At 60.8% G+C, this 20382-nt stretch overlaps 1 protein-coding gene across 2 annotated transcripts in view; it reads right to left on the bottom strand.

Annotated features, from left to right (window-relative positions):
* Nucleotides 1-3719: 3719 nt before the first annotated feature.
* The window catches only part of HADHB (hydroxyacyl-CoA dehydrogenase trifunctional multienzyme complex subunit beta), a 16912-nt gene continuing 249 nt past the window's right edge, over nucleotides 3720-20382 (bottom strand). The window contains exons 1-16 of one of the 2 annotated variants that reach the window (XM_044421113.1): nucleotides 20325-20343; nucleotides 19672-19746; nucleotides 17505-17546; nucleotides 16159-16255; nucleotides 15911-15955; nucleotides 14957-15056; nucleotides 11151-11238; nucleotides 9887-10074; nucleotides 9112-9292; nucleotides 7955-8076; nucleotides 6803-6882; nucleotides 6653-6700; nucleotides 5940-6027; nucleotides 4941-5015; nucleotides 4359-4523; nucleotides 3720-4211 (exon numbers count right to left, since the gene is read on the bottom strand). In XM_044421113.1, the coding sequence (XP_044277048.1) occupies nucleotides 4176-4211; nucleotides 4359-4523; nucleotides 4941-5015; nucleotides 5940-6027; nucleotides 6653-6700; nucleotides 6803-6882; nucleotides 7955-8076; nucleotides 9112-9292; nucleotides 9887-10074; nucleotides 11151-11238; nucleotides 14957-15056; nucleotides 15911-15955; nucleotides 16159-16255; nucleotides 17505-17546; nucleotides 19672-19738 (1422 nt within the window). In that variant the 5' untranslated portion in view covers nucleotides 19739-19746; nucleotides 20325-20343 and the 3' untranslated portion in view covers nucleotides 3720-4175. Of the gene's footprint in view, nucleotides 4212-4358; nucleotides 4524-4940; nucleotides 5016-5939; nucleotides 6028-6652; nucleotides 6701-6802; nucleotides 6883-7954; nucleotides 8077-9111; nucleotides 9293-9886; nucleotides 10075-11150; nucleotides 11239-14956; nucleotides 15057-15910; nucleotides 15956-16158; nucleotides 16256-17504; nucleotides 17547-19671; nucleotides 19747-20324; nucleotides 20344-20382 lie in introns of those variants that run through there. The other variant, XM_044421112.1, reaches the window with a different exon arrangement.

Raw genomic sequence — 20382 nt, 5'->3', positions numbered from 1 at the left:
ATCCTTACGAGCTCTGTCCTGCCTCATCCGTCCTCGCGTGGGCCGGCTGGCCAACTTCGGCCGTGTGCGAACAGCAGTGAGACCGCGACCCAGGAGCTGCTGCGAATGCGAGCGGGGCTGGGAGGGGGCAGCCGGGTGGCGGCACACGCAGGGGGCAGAGCAAGCTCCTCCTCGCACGACTTCAGCACTGCCCGCTGCAGCTGCACGCGCGTCCCCGTGGCCGTGCCGTGCGAGCCCTCGGAGTGTCGCGCTGGGCACCCGAGGACTGAGGAGACGCTTCCTCGGTTGGCCGGCCGTGCTTCGTTTGCGGCCGCCGGCCCTCGTGGGTCGCTCAGCAAGGTCCTTCTTCGCAGGGGGTCTTCATTCTGCTCTTCGGCTGCCTCATGGACAAGAAGGTAAGAGGCGCGGCAGCCTCTGCCGGGGAGCGAGCCCTGGGGGCCTCACAGCCCCGTCCCCCAGGCACACGCCGCTGGGGGCCGTGTCTTCGCCAGCCCAAGCGCTGCCAGCCGAGCTCCGCGGCTGCTCGGGAGACGCCTTTCGGGGCAAACGCTCCGCATGTCATACTGCGCTTCTGCTCCCCAACCGGCAGGGCGCTTTGGGCGGCTTTCCGGGAGCAGGACGCTGGAAGCATGGTGTGCTTGCAGGCAGAGCGGCCTTGCGAACACACAGCACACAGAGGTGGACCTAAAACCATTTCCATGAATCAGCGGCGAGAGAAATCCAGGGCCCGAGGACACCCAGTCGCAAGCGGCCAGGCGGGGGGAGGCCGGCTTGGCCCAAAAGTGAGCCAGGCTGGTGCTGGTGGGCCCCACACGGGAGGCGCGGCACGGGGGGGCCGCTGCCCAGGCGCTGCTCCAGCAACGCTGCGTGGGGTCCCTCCCGTGGCAGGAGAAGGGCCTCATCAGGCAGGGGACCCCACGGCAGGAAGCTCTTGCTGGGAGTGCCATCTTTCCATGCCGGGCCGCGGGAGCCCAGACCGTCCCCGCCTGGCTCGGGAGCAGGCCGGCGGTGCGAACCGGCGGTCTGCTTTGGGCGTCCTTCGCCCCGCCGGCAGCCCGGCTGCTGCCTTCTGCAGGAGAAGCAGCTTCTGAACGTCCTTCCAGGGTCACTGACCCCAAAGCCCCGCTCAGGTGGCAGCCGGGCCACCAACCACGTTGAGAGAAGACTCATTTTAGGTAGCTGGGGAAGGGGGCACACCAGGAGCAGCTGAGGTGCCCCATCCAGTCCCACAGCTTTCTCCATTTTCCTCCACCGCATCTTTTCTGTGCCAGATTTTATGCAGAATGACTCCTATTTTTTGCAGATGCAAATCCTTACACCAGTTTGGTGTACCTTAAAAATGTGTAGTTTCCAGATTGCATGAACTTTTTGCCCCCCTTGATTAAAACACACTTATATGACCCCTTTTTTTAAGTACCATTTTTTCTTGGTGCATTTTAAAAAGTGCTCCTTCCATGCAGCACACGGTTGCTCTGCAAAACGCAGCTCGAGTCCTGCAGCCTGCAGGTTTTTGCATGCAAAATGCACACGGCTCATGCCAGATTCTGGGGGCCACAAGCAGAACGCTGCCAAGCAATTATTTGTCCCATCTCGTTTCATATCCGTACTGCCCTACAGCCAAAGTGCTCCGGGTGCTTCAGGACAATGTGTAAGGCACCCCCTCAGATCCACCCCCGGGGCCCCAAGTCCCTAGACAAGCGCCCTCAGTTCTGCCCACCCGCTCGGCTTGCCTGGAAACAGCCGCCTCCGGCCTGAATCAGAGCCTCCGCTCTGGGTGCCGGAATGGGGGGCACGGAGGCCGAGCCGTGGGGCTGCGGCGGGGGCGTGTGCTCTGCGCCAGGCTCAGCGCTCGTCTCTCGCAGGTGCGGGCAGCGCTGCGCACACGCCTGTTCCAGCCCTCCGGAGCCACTGGGGCCAGCACCACTCAGGTACGCGTGGCCTCGGCCTGCTGCAGGCGCCCGTTGGGGCCCGGGACCGCCGGGGCTGCCCCCCTCGCCCGCCCTTCCGAGGGGCACGGAGCTCTCCGCCGGGCTGTGCTCCGGCAGGTCTCAGTCGGGCCCTCCGCCCATGTTTGTGGGGCGAGTGCAGAGCTTTGGACTCGGGGCTGCACAAGTGAGAGGATGGGGGCGATTGCCCCGGGCAGACTCGCTGACACCCATGTGGCTCTTCCGATGCGCCCCGGCCCCGATGCTCCCTTGGCTGGGGAGACGCGTGGCCCAGCTTCCCCCCTGCATGCGGGTTGCGGGTTTTTTCTCTGCCCCTCCGCAGACCGAAGCGTCTTAGAGCTCGCGGGAGCAGAAGCGCCGCTTTGCCGTGTGGGATTCCGCCGCCCCATCGCATCTCGGCTGATCCCGCGTGCAGGAGGTCCGAGGGCAGCGCTGGCTTTGACTGTGAGCCGCCGTGGCATTTATAAAAGCTGATGCACAATGACCAAAGCCCGAGTCCGCGTAAATATGTGAAGGATGGGAGTGCAGCGCGCGAGCAGACGAGCCACGGTGTGGCCGAGGGACCCGTGGCAAAGGGCAAATTCCAGCCCGTGGGGCTTTAAATGTCCATGGCTTGCATGTGGCCATTGCACACAGGCGACTCCCGATTGGCCCCAGCAAGCGCTGTGCAAAGCAGCAGGGGGGCACCGTGGCCGGCGGCTTCCTCCTTGCCAAGGGCGCCACACCGGCTGTCCGCCTGGCACCAGTTGGGTTCATGGCTCTGGTCCTGGGACACAAAACCCTAAACCACCGGGAACCAGGACAGCTGGGAGGCCCCACTGCCCGGCCCGAGGTGACAGGATGGGTGCTTCTAGCAGGGCCCCCGCGCCTACAGCCTCCGAAGGGCCTTCAGTGCGGCCGCCTGCCAGAGTTCCCGCCTTGAAGGCCAGGCAGTTGCCCGCATGGCTGTGCCCTGGGCCTCCTGAAGGACCTTCATCTGGGGAAGCCTTCCTTAGTCGGCCAGCGACTGCTTTTTTAATCTTTTGATATCATCATAGAAGAGTTGGAGGGGGCCATGAAGGTCATCATGTCGAACCCCCTGCTGTTGCAGGACACCAAGTCACACCATCCCACTCGGAGGGCTGCCCCGTCTCTTTCCGAATGTCTCCAGTGTGGGAGAGCCCCCCACCTCTCCGGCCAGCTGGTCCCACTACCCTTTTGCTCTGACAGTCAGGAAACGTTTCCCGTTATCTAGCCTGAACCTGGGTTGTTGGAACATGAGCCGATTATTCCGCGTCCTACACTCTGAGAGATCTTGACCTTCCTCTTTGTGACAGCCTTGGAGGTGCTTATACAGGGACACCACATCGCCCCTCAGTCTCCTCTTCCCGAGGCTGCACAGGCCCCGTTCCCTCAGTCTCTCCTCACAGGGCAGGGTAGTATTGTTTTCTGCTCTGGAATCTGCTTAGATGTGGGACAGCGTATAAATGTGGCAAATATAAAAAGTATTTATGGGTTGATCAATCTAAAGTTGACATACAATTAACTTTGGGTTGTTTAAACCAGGAGTGCCTGCAGTGTCTGGGGTAACTCATGGAAAAACCGGCAATCGAGCTGAGCAGAGGCTGCACCCTGGGAACAGCAGTGCTGCCTCACCGGGAAAATGGTGGGTTAATCAGCCCACGAATTGCCGCCATTACGTGCAAACGGGCCCATCCTCGGTATCTGCTGAAGTCCTGTTGGAGGGCGGGGAGCCAGGGTGGGCGAGAAAACGGCTGAAGAAAACACCCCCCAGTTTTCTTCGCATTTATTAAGGCTGGCATGCGGCAACCGGCCACGCACCGAACGCTGCCGACAGTCCCCCTCCTCTGCGCCTCTTCGGTGCTGCTCAGAGAGAGCGGCTTCCATCACATAGCACCCTCCACGCGCATTTTCTCTTAAAAAAAACCGAACCAGGAAGCCTCCTGCTTTTAAGCACTGCAGCGCTCCACAAACTAACCCAGGTTTTGCAAGGAAAAAGCGGCCTGCCATTCCATGACGGATAAATGGCAGGAATTCTGCACTCCGGCTGGATCACCTGAGGGAACATCTACCGACTGTGGAATCAGCTTCACTGGCTACAAGGACGTGTTCACAAGGCCACTGGGAGTCCTCCGCAAAAAGGACGGCAGACAGATTTGGACCCGAGCTCTTGGGCAGCGAGGGTGGTGGCAGGCGGGTCCCAGGCCGGCGCCCCGGTCCTTCGGGCCTTCACTGGGGGTAACGCTCTACGATCATGGCGTGGCCCTGTGGGGGGAGCAGAGGCAGCGTGAGAGGAGGAGCGAGGACCCTCCTTCCGGCGCGCGGCCTGGGGGCGGGCGAGGGGATGGAAGGGGGCGCCTGGGAAAGCAGGAGTTGTGCCAGGGACCCTCGGCACGCTGAAGCGGCCCTCACCTGCCCGCCTGCGGCACACGCCGCCACCAGGCCGTACTGGCCGCCCTCCTTCTTCAGCCGGTGGGCCGTCGTCATCACCAGGCGGCAGCCGGTGGCAGCAAAGGGGTGTCCCAGCGACAGGGACCCGCCCCACTTATTGAACTTTTCCAGCGGGGGGGCGCCGACCTGCAAGCAGAAAGCCAACAGTGCCCATGTGCCTGAGCGTTCTCCAGGGGGTCCCACTCCACCCACGCCGTGGAGGAGCCGACAGAGGTCTGCCGGGAAGGCCGGAGCAGCCGCCACAAGCGATCCAGACGGCGCCCCCAGCTCCCCCGTTCTGGCACACGGGGGCGGCCCTGCCCTTCAAGCCTCGCCTTCCTGCGTCCGCTGGCAGGGGCGGCCAAGCACACCTGGGGGGCACCGGGGGGGACAGCGGCTCTGTACGTTCACGGGGGCTCTCGGCCGGGTCGACGATTCAAAGCGGAGTTGGAAGGGAGGATGGGCCGAGAAACGAAGGTGCAGGGGGGGGGGCGGGCGGCAAAGGCGGTGTGCCAGAGCCGCGAAGTGGGCACGGTGTGCCGGGGGCAGCGGCCCGGACCTCACCTTGGCTTTCCTGCCCATGCAGTTCTGGGCGAACCAGTCGGAATCCATGGCCTTCAGGTTTGCCAGGATTTGCCCCTGAAAACAAGAGGACGGACTGCAGGAGCGGCAGCGCAAGCGAAGCGAGCCGAGTCTCCGGGCGCAAGGCCCGAGGCATGGCTGCCCCCTCACGCGTCCGCGCCCCTCTCCTGAACGACCAGGCGCCGGGAGGGGGGGGATCGCGGTGCCAGCAGCAGGGGCGGGAAGAGGCGGCTGCGAGGAGCCGCCCTGCGCTCTGCCAAGGGCCACAGGCAGCCGAGCAGCTCCGGGGTCCCTCCAGCCCGAGACTGGCAGGAAGGCTCTTCAAGGGGGCAGGAAGGGGCCTTCCAGCCCCACCTGGAGGCAACGGGGGCAAACCCAGGCCTCTGGCGTGCAAAGCGGGGCTCTTCCCCCACCTACTGTGCCCCCTCACGAGCATGCCGTGGGCCTGGGCAGGCGCGCGAGGGGATCCTGCAGGAAGCGGCCAGCCGGGCCTCCTGGGCAGGCGCAGCTCAGGGAACCGGCCCGGGAGCCGCCACAGAGGATGCGCCGGGCGAGGAGGGGCTGACACCCCGGCCGCCTGGCTCTGCAGCGGGCGCACTTTGCCGCCGAGGAGGGCAAGCTCCCGGGATCTCCGGCCTGTCGTGAAGCGACAGCTGTGCAGGCGGCCTGGGGGCTGCTGAGGGGTGCTGCCCCCACTCAAGACTGGGATGGAGGAGCCCCCACCCACGGGAGACGTGTGGGGGGGCGACGGCAGAACTGGGCTGGCTTTGCTGCCCCTGCTCCCTCTGCTGCTCTTCCGTGCCATTCCAAGTCCCTTTCCATGCGGTATTTTATGCATTCAAAGTTATCCTCAGAAACCGATTGCTCCCGGGTGGCAGGGAAGCGTCGCAAAGGCGACCGGCACCCGCCTCCCCGCGGTGGGACGTGCCTCGTGGGGTCGTGCGCCCCGCCTGCCCCGCCCAGGGCTCGGGAAGCACTCACTGCGAACGCTTCGTGGAATTCAAAGACGTCGATGTCCGCCAGCGTGAGGCCGGCCCGCTCCAGGACCTTGGGGGTGGCGTAGGTGGGCCTGCGGGCGGGAGGGGAAAGAAGCCCCTGCTGCAGCCTGCATTCCGGCCCGGGGGGCACCTGCCCACTGAGGAGGGCTGCCCACTGAGGAGGGCTGCCAAAGTGGAGGGCACCCGCCCGCCCGCTCCCTGGCGCAAGGGCAGCCCCTTCCTGCCTCGGCTCCCCCAGACGGGCGCCCGCCCGCCCCACAAAGGCTCGGAGTGGGACCTCAAAGGCGTCGCCCGCTGCCAAACAGGCATCCTTCCACACCGTGCGGGGGGGGGGGGGCACAGGTGCCAGCCCTGACTGCAGGTGGCGGGGGGGGCAAACAGCGCCTCGAGAGACCCCCAACCACGGTGGCCGCGGAGTCCTACGGCCGTCTGCAGCCCCCTGCCGTGGCCTCTGGAAGCCTCGACGGCCGAGTCCCGGTGCCCGCGATTTCCTTCCCGTCCGCAGCAACGCAGCAGTTGCTGGCTTGGCATGGAGACGGCCGTCGGCACGGCACCGCACTGCGGGGGGAAAGACTGGGGGCGTCCGGGGGGCAGCGCCCGTGCCCGGAGCGAGGAGGGTGGCTTGGAAGGGCTTGCAGGAGGGGCAGGGGGCCATCCGCGGCGAGGGAGGGGGCCAAGCGCGCAGCAGCAGCTCACCCGAGCAGGAGCTGGTCCTTCGGGTCCTGGGACACGTACACAAAATCCCTGGGTGCGAGAGAGAGGGGCAGAGCGGAGCAGCGTTAGGGGTGGAAATGCCTCGCACCTCCGAAAGGGGCCACGGGGGGGCACCGGCCGGCCTCCGCTCACCTGAGGTAGGCCTTCGGCTTGTACCCCATCGCCAGAGCCTTCTCTTCGGACATCAACAGGACCGCCGATGCACCGTCAGTCTGCAAAGGTGGAGGAGCCGTCAGGTGAAGGAGCAGGACAGGTGCCCCCCCCCCGCAGATTTGGAGGGAGGAGTCACACTGCTGGGGGGGGAGGACCTGCATTTAGCACCTGAGCCCACATCCAAAGGGTCGAGAGTGGGCATCAGACGCCCGGGCCAAGGCCTCGCCTGGCGGCCAAGGCGGCACCAGCGGGGGCAGGAAGGGCCCCCCCTTTGGGCAAGAAGCGCTCCCACCTGGGGCCAAAGGTTGCCCGGACACCCCCCACCCATGAGCTGGCAGGCACCGTGGGTCCAGGGGGATCTGCACGATCCTTTTGTGGGCGTGGACCGACCCGGACGGCGTGGCTCCATAAAGGGAGAAGCCATTCCCCAGCCGCCCACCGGCTGTTGCGGGGCTGTCAGGGGTCGCCTCCCCCCAACAAGCCTGGGTTGGCAGGACGGACACGACCGGGAAACCGCACCTCGCAGGCACCGCAATTTAAGCCACGCGGCTCAACCTGATTGCGCGAACCGGCCCGACCCAAGGCACAGGGAGCGTGTCAGGCCAGAGCGCCCGGCTGGCTGGCTGGCTGGCTCCCGAGGGTGGGAATTTCTGCCCAAGCGGCCATGTTCCAGCAGGGCCCTCTTCTTCCCTGGCCAGGGCACCCGAGAGGGGGCAGCCCCCCCCCGCGTGGAGTCTCCTGCGGCCCCAGCCCCACAAGTGTGTTATCGGAGCTGGCGCAGGGCAGTGCCACTCTCGCTTCCTGAGGAAACGGCTCAGTTACTTCTCAAGCCGATCCGAGGCAAGCGGGGCGCTGGGGTGGGACTCTCTCTCGCCTCACACCAACATTTGGGCCAAGTATGGCTTGCTGGCGAGCTGGAGCTGCAAAGCACCACGGACTGCCAGCCAGGCCCCGCCTGCCTCACGAGCGCGAAAGCAGCAACCAGTCAACGGCCTATAAACAGGCGGACGAAGAAATAAATTGCGTCGGAGACGGCAGGGCCCTGGCCTGGGCTCCCAGCCACGACAGCCCCTCCGGGCGCCTGGAAGCGGCAGTTTGCCAGCCGGACCGGGAAAAGCGTGCGGGCATTACCAAGAAAGAGGAGTTGGCGGCAGTGACAGTCCCGTAAGGCTTGACAAACGCAGGCTTCAGCTTGCCCATCTGCTCCAGCGAGGACGGGCGGATGCCGTTGTCCCGCATGATGGTGTCCTTGCCTGTGGGACGCGAGACCCCTGAGGAGGGCCACTTCCGGCTGAAGGCCTCACCGAACCGCCTCTGCCGCCTCCTGCTGCCCGGCGCCCCCTCCCAGCGCTGCTCTCCTTCTGGCCCTCCTCTCGCAGAACCTTCAGGCCACGCGGCCTCATGACCCACGAAAGCGCGAGCGCCAGAGAGCAGGATGGCGCAGCGCAGCCCCCGCAGGCCCGACTCCCGGGATCAAGGTCAGGCCGAGGGCAGAGGCACCCAAGCCGCCCCCCCCAACGGCAAGATACAGACGCCTCCCCAAGAGCGGTCCTGTGGGGCAGAGCTCCGGTTTTGGGGAGGGGTTCTGCTGAGGGAGCGTGCGAAGGGCAGGGTGCCTCCGAAGGCACAAGGGAGCGGGCGCCCGGCTCGCCACGCTGCCCAGGAGTCCAGCCGGGGTCTCGAGGGCACGTGAAGGGCGCTGCCGCCTGGGGCGTGTGATCCCGCAGAAGGTTTCCAGGAGGAGCCGTTCCACGGGTGCCTCGCATGACTCGTCCGTCAGGCATCACGGAGCCCTTGGCACACGGGACCGCTGCCGGATTTGCCTTCGATCCTGCGTGTCTTTCACGGGATCCTTCCCCGTACTGACGGCGAGGGAAATGCCGCTGCTTCGTGGGCCAGCACCGGAGAAAGCTGCCCACGGGATCCACCCTCGCGCTGCAACACCACGCCGCTCGCCCACAGGGGCGCCTTTAGAAACAGCCCCGGCTCTGCCCAGGATCAGCCCAGAGAGCCTGGTCAGAGCAGTCCAGCGCTCCCACCCCCCTTCCGGGACGTGGTGCAGCTGGATAATAAGGCGGGCGGGCCCCCCACTTCCCTGTGGGCGGGTCACATGAACCCGGCGGGGGAGGCTGCTGCAGTGGGGGAGCGGCGGTGGCCCACTGCCACAGCCGAGCACTTCAGCCGAGAACCCTCTGGGGACAGAAATCGATTCCCCCACTGCGCCCCCCCGAATTCCTGGACACACCCCGACACCAGGCTTCCCCGGCCCCTCCGAGCAGCCGATGTACCTGGCACTTTGAACGGCACAACGTCTGTGAGGAGCCCTTCGTCCTGCGCCTTCTTGGCCAGGCTGTGGGACCGCAGGGCGAACTCGTCCTGCTCCAAGCGCGAGATGGCAAAGGCGGCTGCCAGGCGGTCGGCCGAATGGCCCATCGTCTCGTTGGTGGAGAACTCGGCCACCGCCGGGAGCTGCAGCGGGCAGAAAGGCTCAGCCCCCACGGCTATGACAGGTGGGCCCAAAGCCCCTCGGCACAGTCCCTCTGCCCCCCCCCCACGCAGCGAGCCGGAAGCACTGGCACCCGCACGGAGCCCGCCTGCGACCGAGCGGCCCTGCCCCTCGCCTGTCCTCCGACAGCCCCGCTGGCCTCCCGCGGTGCCGTCCACCTCCCAGGCCACCCGGGCAGCGCTTCCCCTCCCTCCACGCCCTTCTTTCCCGGAAAGCAAGGCTTCTCCGGAGCCTCCCCCTTGCCCCAGAGGGCCTGCGTTCCCCCAGCCAGCCCTCGCTGAGGCCGGGAGGGGAAGTGGGCCCGCTCCAGTGCCCAGTGGCTCTGCCCGCAGGTTCCCCGCTTTCACCAGTCCTTGGGACAGAAAGCCCACCGCGGGGGAATCGTGCCAGGCCGCCCTCCCGTCTGCATCAGCGCAGACGGCGTGGCGCTCGCCAGACCGACCCCGGCACCCACCCTTCGCCCCAGCCTGCTCCCCAGGCTGGCCCGATTGCGCCCCTTTCCAGAATCGGCAAGCCGACGGAGCAGTGGGGCCAGGACTCGGTTTGCCAGCTCTTACCTCCGGAGCCAAAAAATTAGGACGGATTCTGGAGAGCAGCGAGAGCTTCTGGCTCAGGCTCTTGGCCCGCGAGAGGCCGAGCATGGTCTTCCTCATCTTCCGGCTGTGCCTGATGGGCACGTCTGACATCAGCTCAACGCCGCCAGCGACCACCACGTCCATCTGGCCAGAGGCAATGAGGCCGACGCCTGCAGGGGGAAGAGGGCGGCCCAGCCTGGCTCGTGGCATTTCTCAGCAGCGGGGGAAGGAAGAGGGCGGCCCCCCGCACGGCTTCCTGCGCCAGTTTTCGCTCGCTTCTTGTGCCCCACAGAAATGGCCCTCCTTCACGCTCTCTCCACCCAGCCCGACTCACGTGCTGACAGCCAGTGTGGCATCGTGGTGATGTTAACTCTGGGCCACTCACTCTCGGCCTATCCTACCTCACAGGGTTGTTGTGAGAATAGCAAGGAAAGGGGGTGGTTCACATGAGCCACCCTTGCAGGAAAAAGGGCGGGACACAAAGCAAGACTTGCACGAAATACATCCGTAAAGCTCTGAACAGAAGAACAGAGGTCGCACGGGAGGAGAGCACCGCATGAGGAGGGCGACGGGACGGACTTGTGCTCCCCCCCACGCTCTGTTCCCTTAAGTCGGTAACTAAAGCACAGCTTCCTCTCCCCTTTTTATAACAGTTCTAAGTTCAGTGTAGTACCGATATTTTCCATTTCATGTAAACAGATGCACAACTGCATTTGGGTCTTTCAGTGTTTTTCTCCACCAACAGGTGCAGGATCAGGCCCGGGGCCAATACGCCCTGTCGGCCTCATACTGAAGCCTCCCGGGAGCACATGGAACCCGGTCAGGTTGTCTGTTAGTCCTAACCAGCCTGGTCACCCTTGCCCTGGAACCCTGGTGAGCTCCAACGGAGCAAAGCACAGGGAACCGAGGTTCCATTTAGATGCCGGGAAGCACTTCCTGACAGTTGGGACCCCCAGGGTGTGGAATGGGCTTCCACGGGAGGTGGCTGAGGCCCCCTTGGCGCAGGTGTTCAAGGACAGGCTGGACGTGCACATGGTGGGCATGTCGTGGGCGGAGCCGGCTGGTGCCGGAGGTCAGACTAGATGGCCCGGGAAACCCCTTCTGACTCGCTCTGTTTCTGTTTCTATGTTTTGCTTCCCGAATGAAGGGCAGAGTGAGGAGGGATCCACACAGCCCTGCATCCTCGCGGAGGGTCGCCCCCGGGCCCCCCGGCCCCCGCCAGCGGTGCCCCCTCGCGGTGCCGTACCTGTGGTCATGGCCTGGTTCGAAGAGATGCAAGCCATGGTGACTGTGTGCGCCGGGGTTTTGTCCGAGAAGCCGGCTCCCAGGGCCGCCTACAGCCGACACACACAACGCAACCACGAGTGAGGAGGGCGGACGCCGGCAGCTTCCCAGCAAAGCGAGGCAGACGCGATCCCGGCGTGGGCTTGGCTGGCCTGCGCACAGGCACCGCGCGCAGCCCGGCCTCGCCCCCTCCTCTCCCACAGCCCCGCAGGGCAAGGCAGGCCGTCCCCAGCGCTGGCGAGTGCCGACGGCACGCCGGAGCCATCGTGCGGCGGCCCCGTGGGAGCAGCAGGGAAGCCACGGAGCCAGTCCGGGTGCGAGCTCACACTGGGGGCCCCGCTTGCTCGCTGGGAGTGCTCCCTCTCTCACTGCCCTCCTCAACGTCCGGGGCAGGTCCTGAGAGCCGGAGCAGGGCAGCGGTTCGGCGTGCCAGACTGGAACTCGGGGGACGGGGCCCTGGTCCCGCTCAGCCACGCAGCTCACGGGCGCCTTGGGCCACCCACCTCGCAAGCAGGGAGGGGCCCCCGCGAGGACGAAGTGGGAGCACCACCAGGCTGGCTGCCCCGAGCGCCTTCCACAGACCTGCAACGCGAGGAGGCGCTGGGCCAGCAAACCCAGGCTCAGCCAGCAGGAGCCCAAGCTGCTCCGGAAGCCTTCTCTTGCCCACAGGGACTATCTGAAGGCGTCCAAAGATCAGCAAGGGGATGTCGGGGGCGGTGGCAGGGAGACCCAGGGGAGCCTTTGGGCATTCTGGCCAGCAGGGGAGGGAGCCGCTGCCAGAGCTCAAGAGGGCCGGAGGCATCCCTCTTCCAGTGAAATCAGGGGGCTCACTCTGAAAAGCCCCCCCCCCAGCAGCTGCTTTGGCAAGACGTGCTCCCACACTCCAGTGACCCCATTCTGCAGCGGGAAGAATGTCGAGCTCTCATGGCCGTGAAGGTGAGCACAGAAGAGCTGAAAAACGCCACAGGCTATTGGACACCCTGCGGGTCTCACACGCTTCAGTGCTCATGTCCCGAAAGCCCCTGCGGGGGCACTTGGCGCAAGGGGCAAGCACACCCGGGCTCAGCGCAACCTAAAGCCCGTCTCTCTCTGGAAGAAGGGCCCAGAGTGGCCCAAGGTGACACCTAACAGAACAGGTGGTTTGCTCTGGGAGGGGGCACAGCCCCCCCCCGAAACACCCCCAGTCAGGAGGGCTTCAGTGCACAGCAGGGCTGGAAGAGGCCACCCTCTGCGTGGGAGCTTGAAGAGCTGTTGCCAGGATGAGGGCGCCATCCCTGGCTGGACCGGGGCCCAACGCAGAGCGCTACTACGGGCGGGGGGGTGGCCGGGGTCACACTGGCCACGCGTCGTCAGCTGCAAAGCACACGCCCCGGCTGAGGCGCAGCCAGCTGGGCCAAAGGCCAGGCGAGAGCGGGAGGTCGGAGCCAGGGGCGGCCTTGCCCAGACTCCCCCGCCGAGCGGCCAGGGCCCAAGGCAGGGCAGGGGAAGCGGCCCTCCAGAGGAGGCACGCCTGAGGTGGATCGCTGTGCGGGGGACCACACGGGAGCCCCCGAAAAGCGCCCCCCCCCCCCGCTGAGCCTTGCAAAGGCCAGCGGACACCAGTGACGGCGCGAAGCGGGAGGCGGCCGGCCTCCGTGACCCAAATGTGGTCCTCCTCTCGGGAAGGAGGGGGAGCTGAGGGCCCGCTCCGCAGGGCTGTCCGAGACTGGAGCCGCGGCTGCCCGGTCGCCCTCCCTCCGCCCCAAAATCAGCGGCGGCTGCCGAGGGCAGGCCTCGGAGGGAGGGAGGCGAGGCTCAGCGGTCCCTCGCACACTCACTCACGTGCCTCCTGAGCAAGTGCAAGTTCACACACACAGAAGTTCACATACACAATTTTCCATGATTGCATCAGCCAACCTGGCCTATTTAAATGGAATTTTCTAGAGGTGAACGAGTGTCGCAACTCTTTCTTTTGCCCCACCTGCAGGTAGGCAGGCCATAAAACTAAGCTAGCCTTGCACAATGAGAACAATATTATTGGATTTAATCTTGAGCAACCAAAAGGAGCAAGTGTGAGAAAGAACAGCAACATCCAGTAAGGACAACCCACTGCCAAAGACTCTTTTTTAAGGGGCAGCTGAAATCTGTACGAAGCTGGACCAGAACAACTTCTTGCCTTTCCCTTCACCATCAGCGCATGCTCATGTGCTGCCCATGCGCACCCTCTCCCCCCCCACCCTGGACACAAAACACACACAGGTCCCCAACACACCATGATCCCGATTAGCAATATGAACTGGAGCTAAGGGTCTGGGTGGCACCGTGGGAAGTACGGGCATACGCATTCTTCCGGTAGGATTTTTGCAAAATGCATTTTAAAGACTGGCCATTATATAAGGGTCTCCATAGGATTACAGCTTTACAGTTTTTAATAATTGCTCAAGGTGGAGCAAAGGACATGGACAGATAAGGTACAGCTGTGGATTTCTGCAATCCTATGATCATCCCTAGTTCAGGACGCTGCAAAATCTCGTGTATTCAGTTCTGGGCAGGGAGATTAAATACTTATTTCAAGGTACCGAAAAGGCTTGCTTCCTGTTTGCATTAGTTGCAACTGAAAGAAAAGTGGGGAATGCATCCAAAGCATAACTAGCTACTAGAGTTTAGAGCTGCAGTTTCAGAGGTAGCGCTTGCTAGTAGCAGCTTGCAATTTTTCCTCTGTTTCAGGGAGAGATTTCCTCTATTTGCATTTTTCCACGCTCCTTAATCTAGAACACCTGCAATCTATGTTTCCTGCACCGATGGGACAAATTGCAGAGATTCTCCCTCAGCGAGTTCGTGCATCTGCAACACGGTGCCATGTGCCGAGACACCAGAAAGGAAGCAAGCTTGGTTAGGGGCTGGGGCAACGTGCTCCTCTTTCCGTCGGCCCAGAGGAGTTCCAAAGCTCCCCCCGTTCCCTGCGCTGAGCAAACCACACGTTTCCTGGTCTGCTTCTTCATCTTCTGACTGTCGCGCTCGTGCATCGCGCGGCCAGGTGTCCTGCAGCGGGCGGGGGCTGGACCCGGGGGCCTTCCTGGCCCCTTCCAGCTTGACTATTCTATGCTTCTACGACGAGAGGAGAGGACTGGCTCCCATGCCTTCTGCCCAGGTGAGGCACGGGCCCACACCCCTCCGCCCAGGCTCCCCTCCCTTTTCAAGCCAAGCAATCCCAGATATTATAACCTTGCAAAGTGGAACAGCTTTGCGATCTCATCCGGGGACCTTCTGTCCCCTGCATTTTGGGTTTCTCTTGCTAGTTTGCCCCTTCTTGAGGAAGCGCTTATTCCTGCCCTGCTCTCATCAATGGAAAGCCGCATGTTTTGGCCACCTCCAACAGCTTTTACCCAAAACATGTGCCCCCATTCCCCCTCTGGGGAGGGGGATCTCGGCTCCACCAGCACAGGGAGCCTCTGGGGGACTTGGAACCCCCTGCAGTGCGGCACAGGGACGGCGACGGCCTCCAGCAGCTCCGGAGGACGGCCGGGGCTTCTCCGAGCCATGTGGTGCCGCCAACACGTTTGAAGTCCCTCCAAGGGAAGGGCGGCAGAGGCTGGCTCCGGCCCCCTCCAGAATGTGGGGCTGAGGAGGAGACTGCCCCGACCATCACCCCACATGGAGCCCAACATGGACGCGCGAGGGAGCCCCCAGGGCAGAGCGGGCTGTGCACACCGGGTCCTGAGGCGCACGGCTGGGATTCAGCTATGCATGCCACGCGCTGCAGGGCACCCCTTCCCCTCGAGCACATACCTCCCGGGCCACATTGCTCGTTTTCACCTCCTGGATGACAGTGCCAAACACAATGTACTCGACCGCCTCCTTCGGCACATCGGTCCGGTCCAACAAGCCTCTGGAGAGAGCCAGAACAAACACATGAGCACAGAACCACAGCAGCTGAGTCGGAAGAGTCCAGGGGGCCCAATTCCCTGCCCACCGCAGGACTCCAAGTCAAGCCATCCCTGTCCGGCTGCCTCTTGAATGCCTGCAGTGTGGGAGAGCCCCCCACCCCCCAGGCCAGGGGTTCCACTGCTGCACTGATCTAACAGGCAGGAAGTTCTTCCTGATGTCCCGCTTGAACCTGGCTTCCTGTCACTGGAGCCCGTTATTCTGTGTCTTGCACTCTGGGATGCTCGAGAAGCGGTCCTGCCCTTCCCCTTTGTGACAGCCTTTCAGGTCTGTGAGGGGTGCCATCTAATCTCCTCTCAGTCCTTTTCTCGAGGCCAAACTTGCCCAGTTCTCTCAAGGCTTTTGTTTGTGAAACCAGGAACACCACCAAGCAGATCCAATCCAAAGGCACGTGGGAAGGGGCAGAGGCCCAGGCAGGTCACTCGCCCCACCGCCCAATCGAAAGCCAACACCACCCCTTTCCCACTAGCTGGTCCAACTGTGCCTAGCAAGCTGGTCCGGAGGGAGGGAGGAAAACTGTGTCATGATGCAACACATTAAATGCTCTCCATCCCCTCCAAGAGCTTCTGGTGGACAACATGGGGCGGGGGGGGCAGGCTGACCCATGAAGGTGCGCTCACGAGGCAGAGAAGGCTGCTGAGGGAGAGCAGAGGAGGCGGCGGCTGCTGGACTGAGTGAGAAAGGCTGTTCTGAGGCAAGAAATACTGGGGAGAGTCAAGCCAGGAGGCTGCCTGGAGGCTATTCCCCAGCGAGTCACAGCTGGCGGGCCGGCCGGCCGGCCCCCACCCCACCACTTACTTCAGCGCAGCTCTGGCCAAGTCGTGCGGCATCAAGTCGGCGTACCTGAGGGTCACCAGGGGCAGGCAGAGAAAAGAAAAGCACAAGACAGCATTAATGGCTGCAGGAAGTAGGACTTTCATTGTTTAGTTGTTGCAGAGTGAACAAAGAAAAAACTAACGGTGACTTCAGCAGACCCTTTCTGGGTGAAAATCAAGTTCTTTTGGGGCTTTTATCTATGGTGGTGCCGGGGAGGAGTTCGTACTTACGATGTTCCCGACTGCAGAAACGGAATGCGGACGCCGTCGACCACCACGATGTTCCTCACCCCATTTTTGGCTAATGTTTTCTTACTCTTGGGCTGAGCTGCAGGAAGAGAACAGTGAAAACGGTTATGAAATGTTTTCCATTTCTGTACTGCCCAGAAGACAAACTGTCTGTCTGAATAGTCAGCACGGAGCTGGGGTGAGCGTTCTCTCCTTAAAGGTACCTGCAGTGAGCACCACTGGGCGAGAGCCCTTCCTGGGTCAGCATTTGATTCTGGAAAGAAACCAGAATCCACTCACAGAGGACGCACGAAGCTCCCCGAAACACTCCAACGGGCTAGAAAAAGGCTAAATGGGATGACCTGCTCCCCAGGTACCCCGACTGAGCCCAAAGATACAGGAATCCTTTCTGAACAGCTGCTCAGAAAATGACCACAACTCTCGGGCAAAAAGGCTTCCCTGATCTTAGAAGAACACAGATTCAGAGAAGGGGGCAGGTTCTGAAATGGGGTTACAGCCTCTGTGTGAAGGTGGAACCACAGCACATGAATCCCAAGGAGCAAGCAGATTAGCCAGGGCATTCAAGCAGCACGTCTGCACGTCCGTTGCTGCTAAAGCTTCCGCTACACGAGGTGGTCCCAGTTCCGTGACGTGGAGCACTGCGCCAAAGCAGCAGCGTTCGTGCCGTCTGGGTGACGGGGAGTTCGTGGCAGACACACCAGCAGGAGCCTGACCGGTGCGGTGCAATGCGTGGAATGTCAAGGGCATCCCATGCACGGTGGTGTGCGCGACACCAGTGGGAACAAGGCGCTTAGTTAAGGGAGGGGAGCCCTGGCTGGGTGACGGGGTCTCAGTGAGGAACTGGAACCTGCTTTCTCAAACGCTGCACCTTATTAACTCGACTAATCTCTCCCTCCAGCCAGCACAACAGTGAGACTCTAAGCACACATCCTTGAATTCCCAGGTTCATGTTCAACAATCCAGTAAGAATCTGTTTTCCCAATTTAGTACTTTAAGATATTTGGAACTACAGCTTGGGAAAATAATCTTTATCAGAAATGGACAAGCGCCAATTCTGAAAACAAAGAGCTCCACCGGAAGACACGTACTTCAGCTTATATATCCAAAGCAACAATGCACAGCCTTACGGTGTTCTGTCCTACGTTGGGTTGACAGATCTCAAGACTTGTGTCCTTGGAACTATGCTAAGTAAGAACAACACTGCATATGATCCACAGTATCAACACAGTCCCCACTTCAGTTTCAAAAAGACCCTTTCGTAATCTGATCAACGCTTGCAATTTTGTTGCGTAATTTGATCAATTAATTTAGTGATTTTTTTGCTTTACCTGCTGCGTGTAATTGAGGCGAACAGCTGAGGGACCTCACCGCTGAAATAAAAGAATTCCCAAGTTTAAAAGAAGTAATGCTTTTTCACCTTCTACCCAACATCAGAAAATAATTGAATAACAATGATTCAAATAAAAGCTAACATTTGCAATAAGGAAAGACTGAACTGTCAGAACGGACAATAGCTGAGCGAGCGAGCCGTTGTGCTTGTTTGGACTGAGCTGTGATTAGGATGAATTAAAGACAGCAAGATCACGTCACCTCTGACATACAAAGGTTGTTGTGAAATTTGTTCTCCTGGCTTAGGGCCTGCCGGGCAATACAGAAATTCAAGTCCCGCACAGATATTCAGACATGAGCATTTGTGGTTCCAGGCAGGGCAATCAGCACCTTAGATTGGTTCAGCTATATGCTGTCTTTCCAGGGCAGATGAGCCCAAACTAACCACAGTAATCATAAAATGTTGCACTGGCGTAAAAATACAGTGCCATGACAGGACTAAGCTTGCCATATAATTCATAGAATCAAGGAACAGTAGAGTTGGAAGGGACCAGAAGGCCACCGGGTCCAGCCCTCTGCTGTTGCAGGACACCAGTTTACATCATCCCACTCAGATGACGGTCCAGCGTTGCCTTGAATGTTTCTGGTGTGGAACAGCCTCTCTAGGCAGCTGGTCTCGCTGTCCTATTGCTCTGACAGTGAAGAAACTTTTCCTGCTGTCTAGCCTGACTCTGGGTTGTCGCAGCTTGACCTGATTCTTCTGCGTCCTGCACTCTGGCACCAGAAAGAAGAAATCTTGACCTTCCTCTTTGTGATAGCCTTTGAGGTGCTTCTAGAGAGATCTCATGTCCCCCCTTGGTCTTCTCTTCCCAAGGCGGAACATGCCCAGTTCTCTCAGTCTCTCCTCATAGGACAATGATTCCAAACCCTGGATCAGCTTTATTGCCTTCCCCTGGACCTTTGCCAAATTTTCTGCATCTTTCTTAAAATCTTGATGCTCAGAACTGCACCCAATATTCCAGATAAGGTCCCACTAGTGAGGAGCATTTCTTGTGATTTGGAAGTAATGCTATTAATGCATCCCAAAATAGCATTTGCCCTTTTTTGCAGCTGCATCACATTGTTGGCTCATCTTTAGCCTGTTGTCCACAATTACTTCAAGATCTTTTTCTCTTCCAGTTCTGTTGAGCCACGTGTTCCCCGTCTTGTATCAATGCCTTTCGTTTCTTCTTCCTCGGTGGAGGACTTGGCACTGGTCCCCATTGAATCTCATTCTGTTGCCTTCAGCCCAGCGTTCAAGTTTATCAAGTTCTCCCTGGATTTTCATTCTGCCTTCTAGGGTGTTTGCTATTTCACCCAGTTTTGTATAGTTTGCAAATCTGATTATTTCTCTTGCCAGACAAACCTTGTGTCCTGCCAGGCAAACTTTGCAGGTACAGGCCAGCTGCCAGGTATTCTGCATCTGAGTTATTCAGGACTTTGAATGGTATCAAGAGAAGCCTTGAATGTGGCTCAGAAGCTAATAAGCAGCTGGTGTAGCTCTCTTAACATGGGATCGTGGGTGTGAGGGTGTCCAAGGACAGGCTGGACATGCACATGGTAGGCATGTCATGAGTGGAGCCGGCTGGAGCCAGGGGTCAGGGTAGATGACCCAGGAGTCCCCTTCTGACTCGCTGTTTCAATGTTTCTATTAGATTTCCTTATACTTCCTCATCTAAATCATTAATAAAGATGTTGAAGAGCACTGCCCTGAGGACCAAACCCTGAGGCACCCACTCATTACCTCCCTCCAGTTGGAGAAGGAGCCATTGATGAGCACTCCTTGTGTCTGTATTAGCAGCCAATTTTGGATCCACCTAACAGTTTTTCTATCTAGTTTACTTTTTGCTAATTTGCTTATCAGAATTTCATGGGCACTATGTGGAAAGCTTTGCTAAAGTCAAGGTAGATTATGTCTGCAGTGTAAGTTTGGGAGTTTACCCAGAAAAAAAATGAGCATAAATTAATCTGAATTAATCAGTTTCATCAAAAATAAATCCATGTTGGCTTTTATTACTTACTGCAGTTAGAAGACCCCAATTCAACAGAACACCGCAATTTAATGCCAATAAATATACAAATTTGGCCTGAGATACGCCTGGTGATTAATCAAAGGAGATAACTTACAGATTCTAGTGGCCCATGGAAAGACTGCAGGGAGGGTCTTAACTGCGCAGGTCAACATGGTTGTCATTTTGAAATCTGAAAGGAAGGAAAAGGATCAGAAAAGCAAGCCGCTTATCCTGGCGGTATGGTTAGTGATACGGACAGTGGGCTCGGAGCCCAGTCCACATGCCATCCCAAACGCTCAAGGTCACACCTCCACCCTCTGGTTTCCAAAAACATTGCCAAGTCTAAACAGAGCACTGGGCAAGGGGAAAGGCAGCCTCATCTCAAAAACAATGCGGCGGCTTTCCCCTCGGCGAACGGTGGCACACGCAGAACAGACCCAGCGCGCAGCCCCGCACGGCGCCAGAAGCGCCGCGGGACCTTTTCCCATCCAGCAACGCACTGGGCTGCGTACTACATTTCCCCCGGCATCGCGCTGCAACTCTTGGCAGCGGCGGGGCTCAAAGCGTCCGCAACGCGTCCCTCCGAGGCCGAGGAGACGCCTCAGCGAACAGGCGCCCGATCCCACCGTCCCGCTTGCCCGGGCGCTTCCGAGCCGAGGCGGCCTCGCCAGGGGCCCCACGGGCGCCGCTCCGCGGGCGGGGCGGGGCCGGGCCGAGGGCAACCAGGGCGGCCTCCCTCGCAGGGGGGTTGCGGCGCACCGAACCCACCGGGACCGCGAGCAAACCGCGCCCGCCTCGCCCCCTCCTCCTCCTCCTCCTCCTCCTC

Source organism: Varanus komodoensis, unplaced genomic scaffold (assembly GCF_004798865.1).
Source record: "Varanus komodoensis strain SLA01 unplaced genomic scaffold, ASM479886v1 scaffold114, whole genome shotgun sequence".
In the NCBI taxonomy this organism is placed as follows: Eukaryota; Metazoa; Chordata; class Lepidosauria; order Squamata; family Varanidae; genus Varanus; species Varanus komodoensis.
This window is presented reverse-complemented; position numbering and strand designations above follow the sequence as displayed.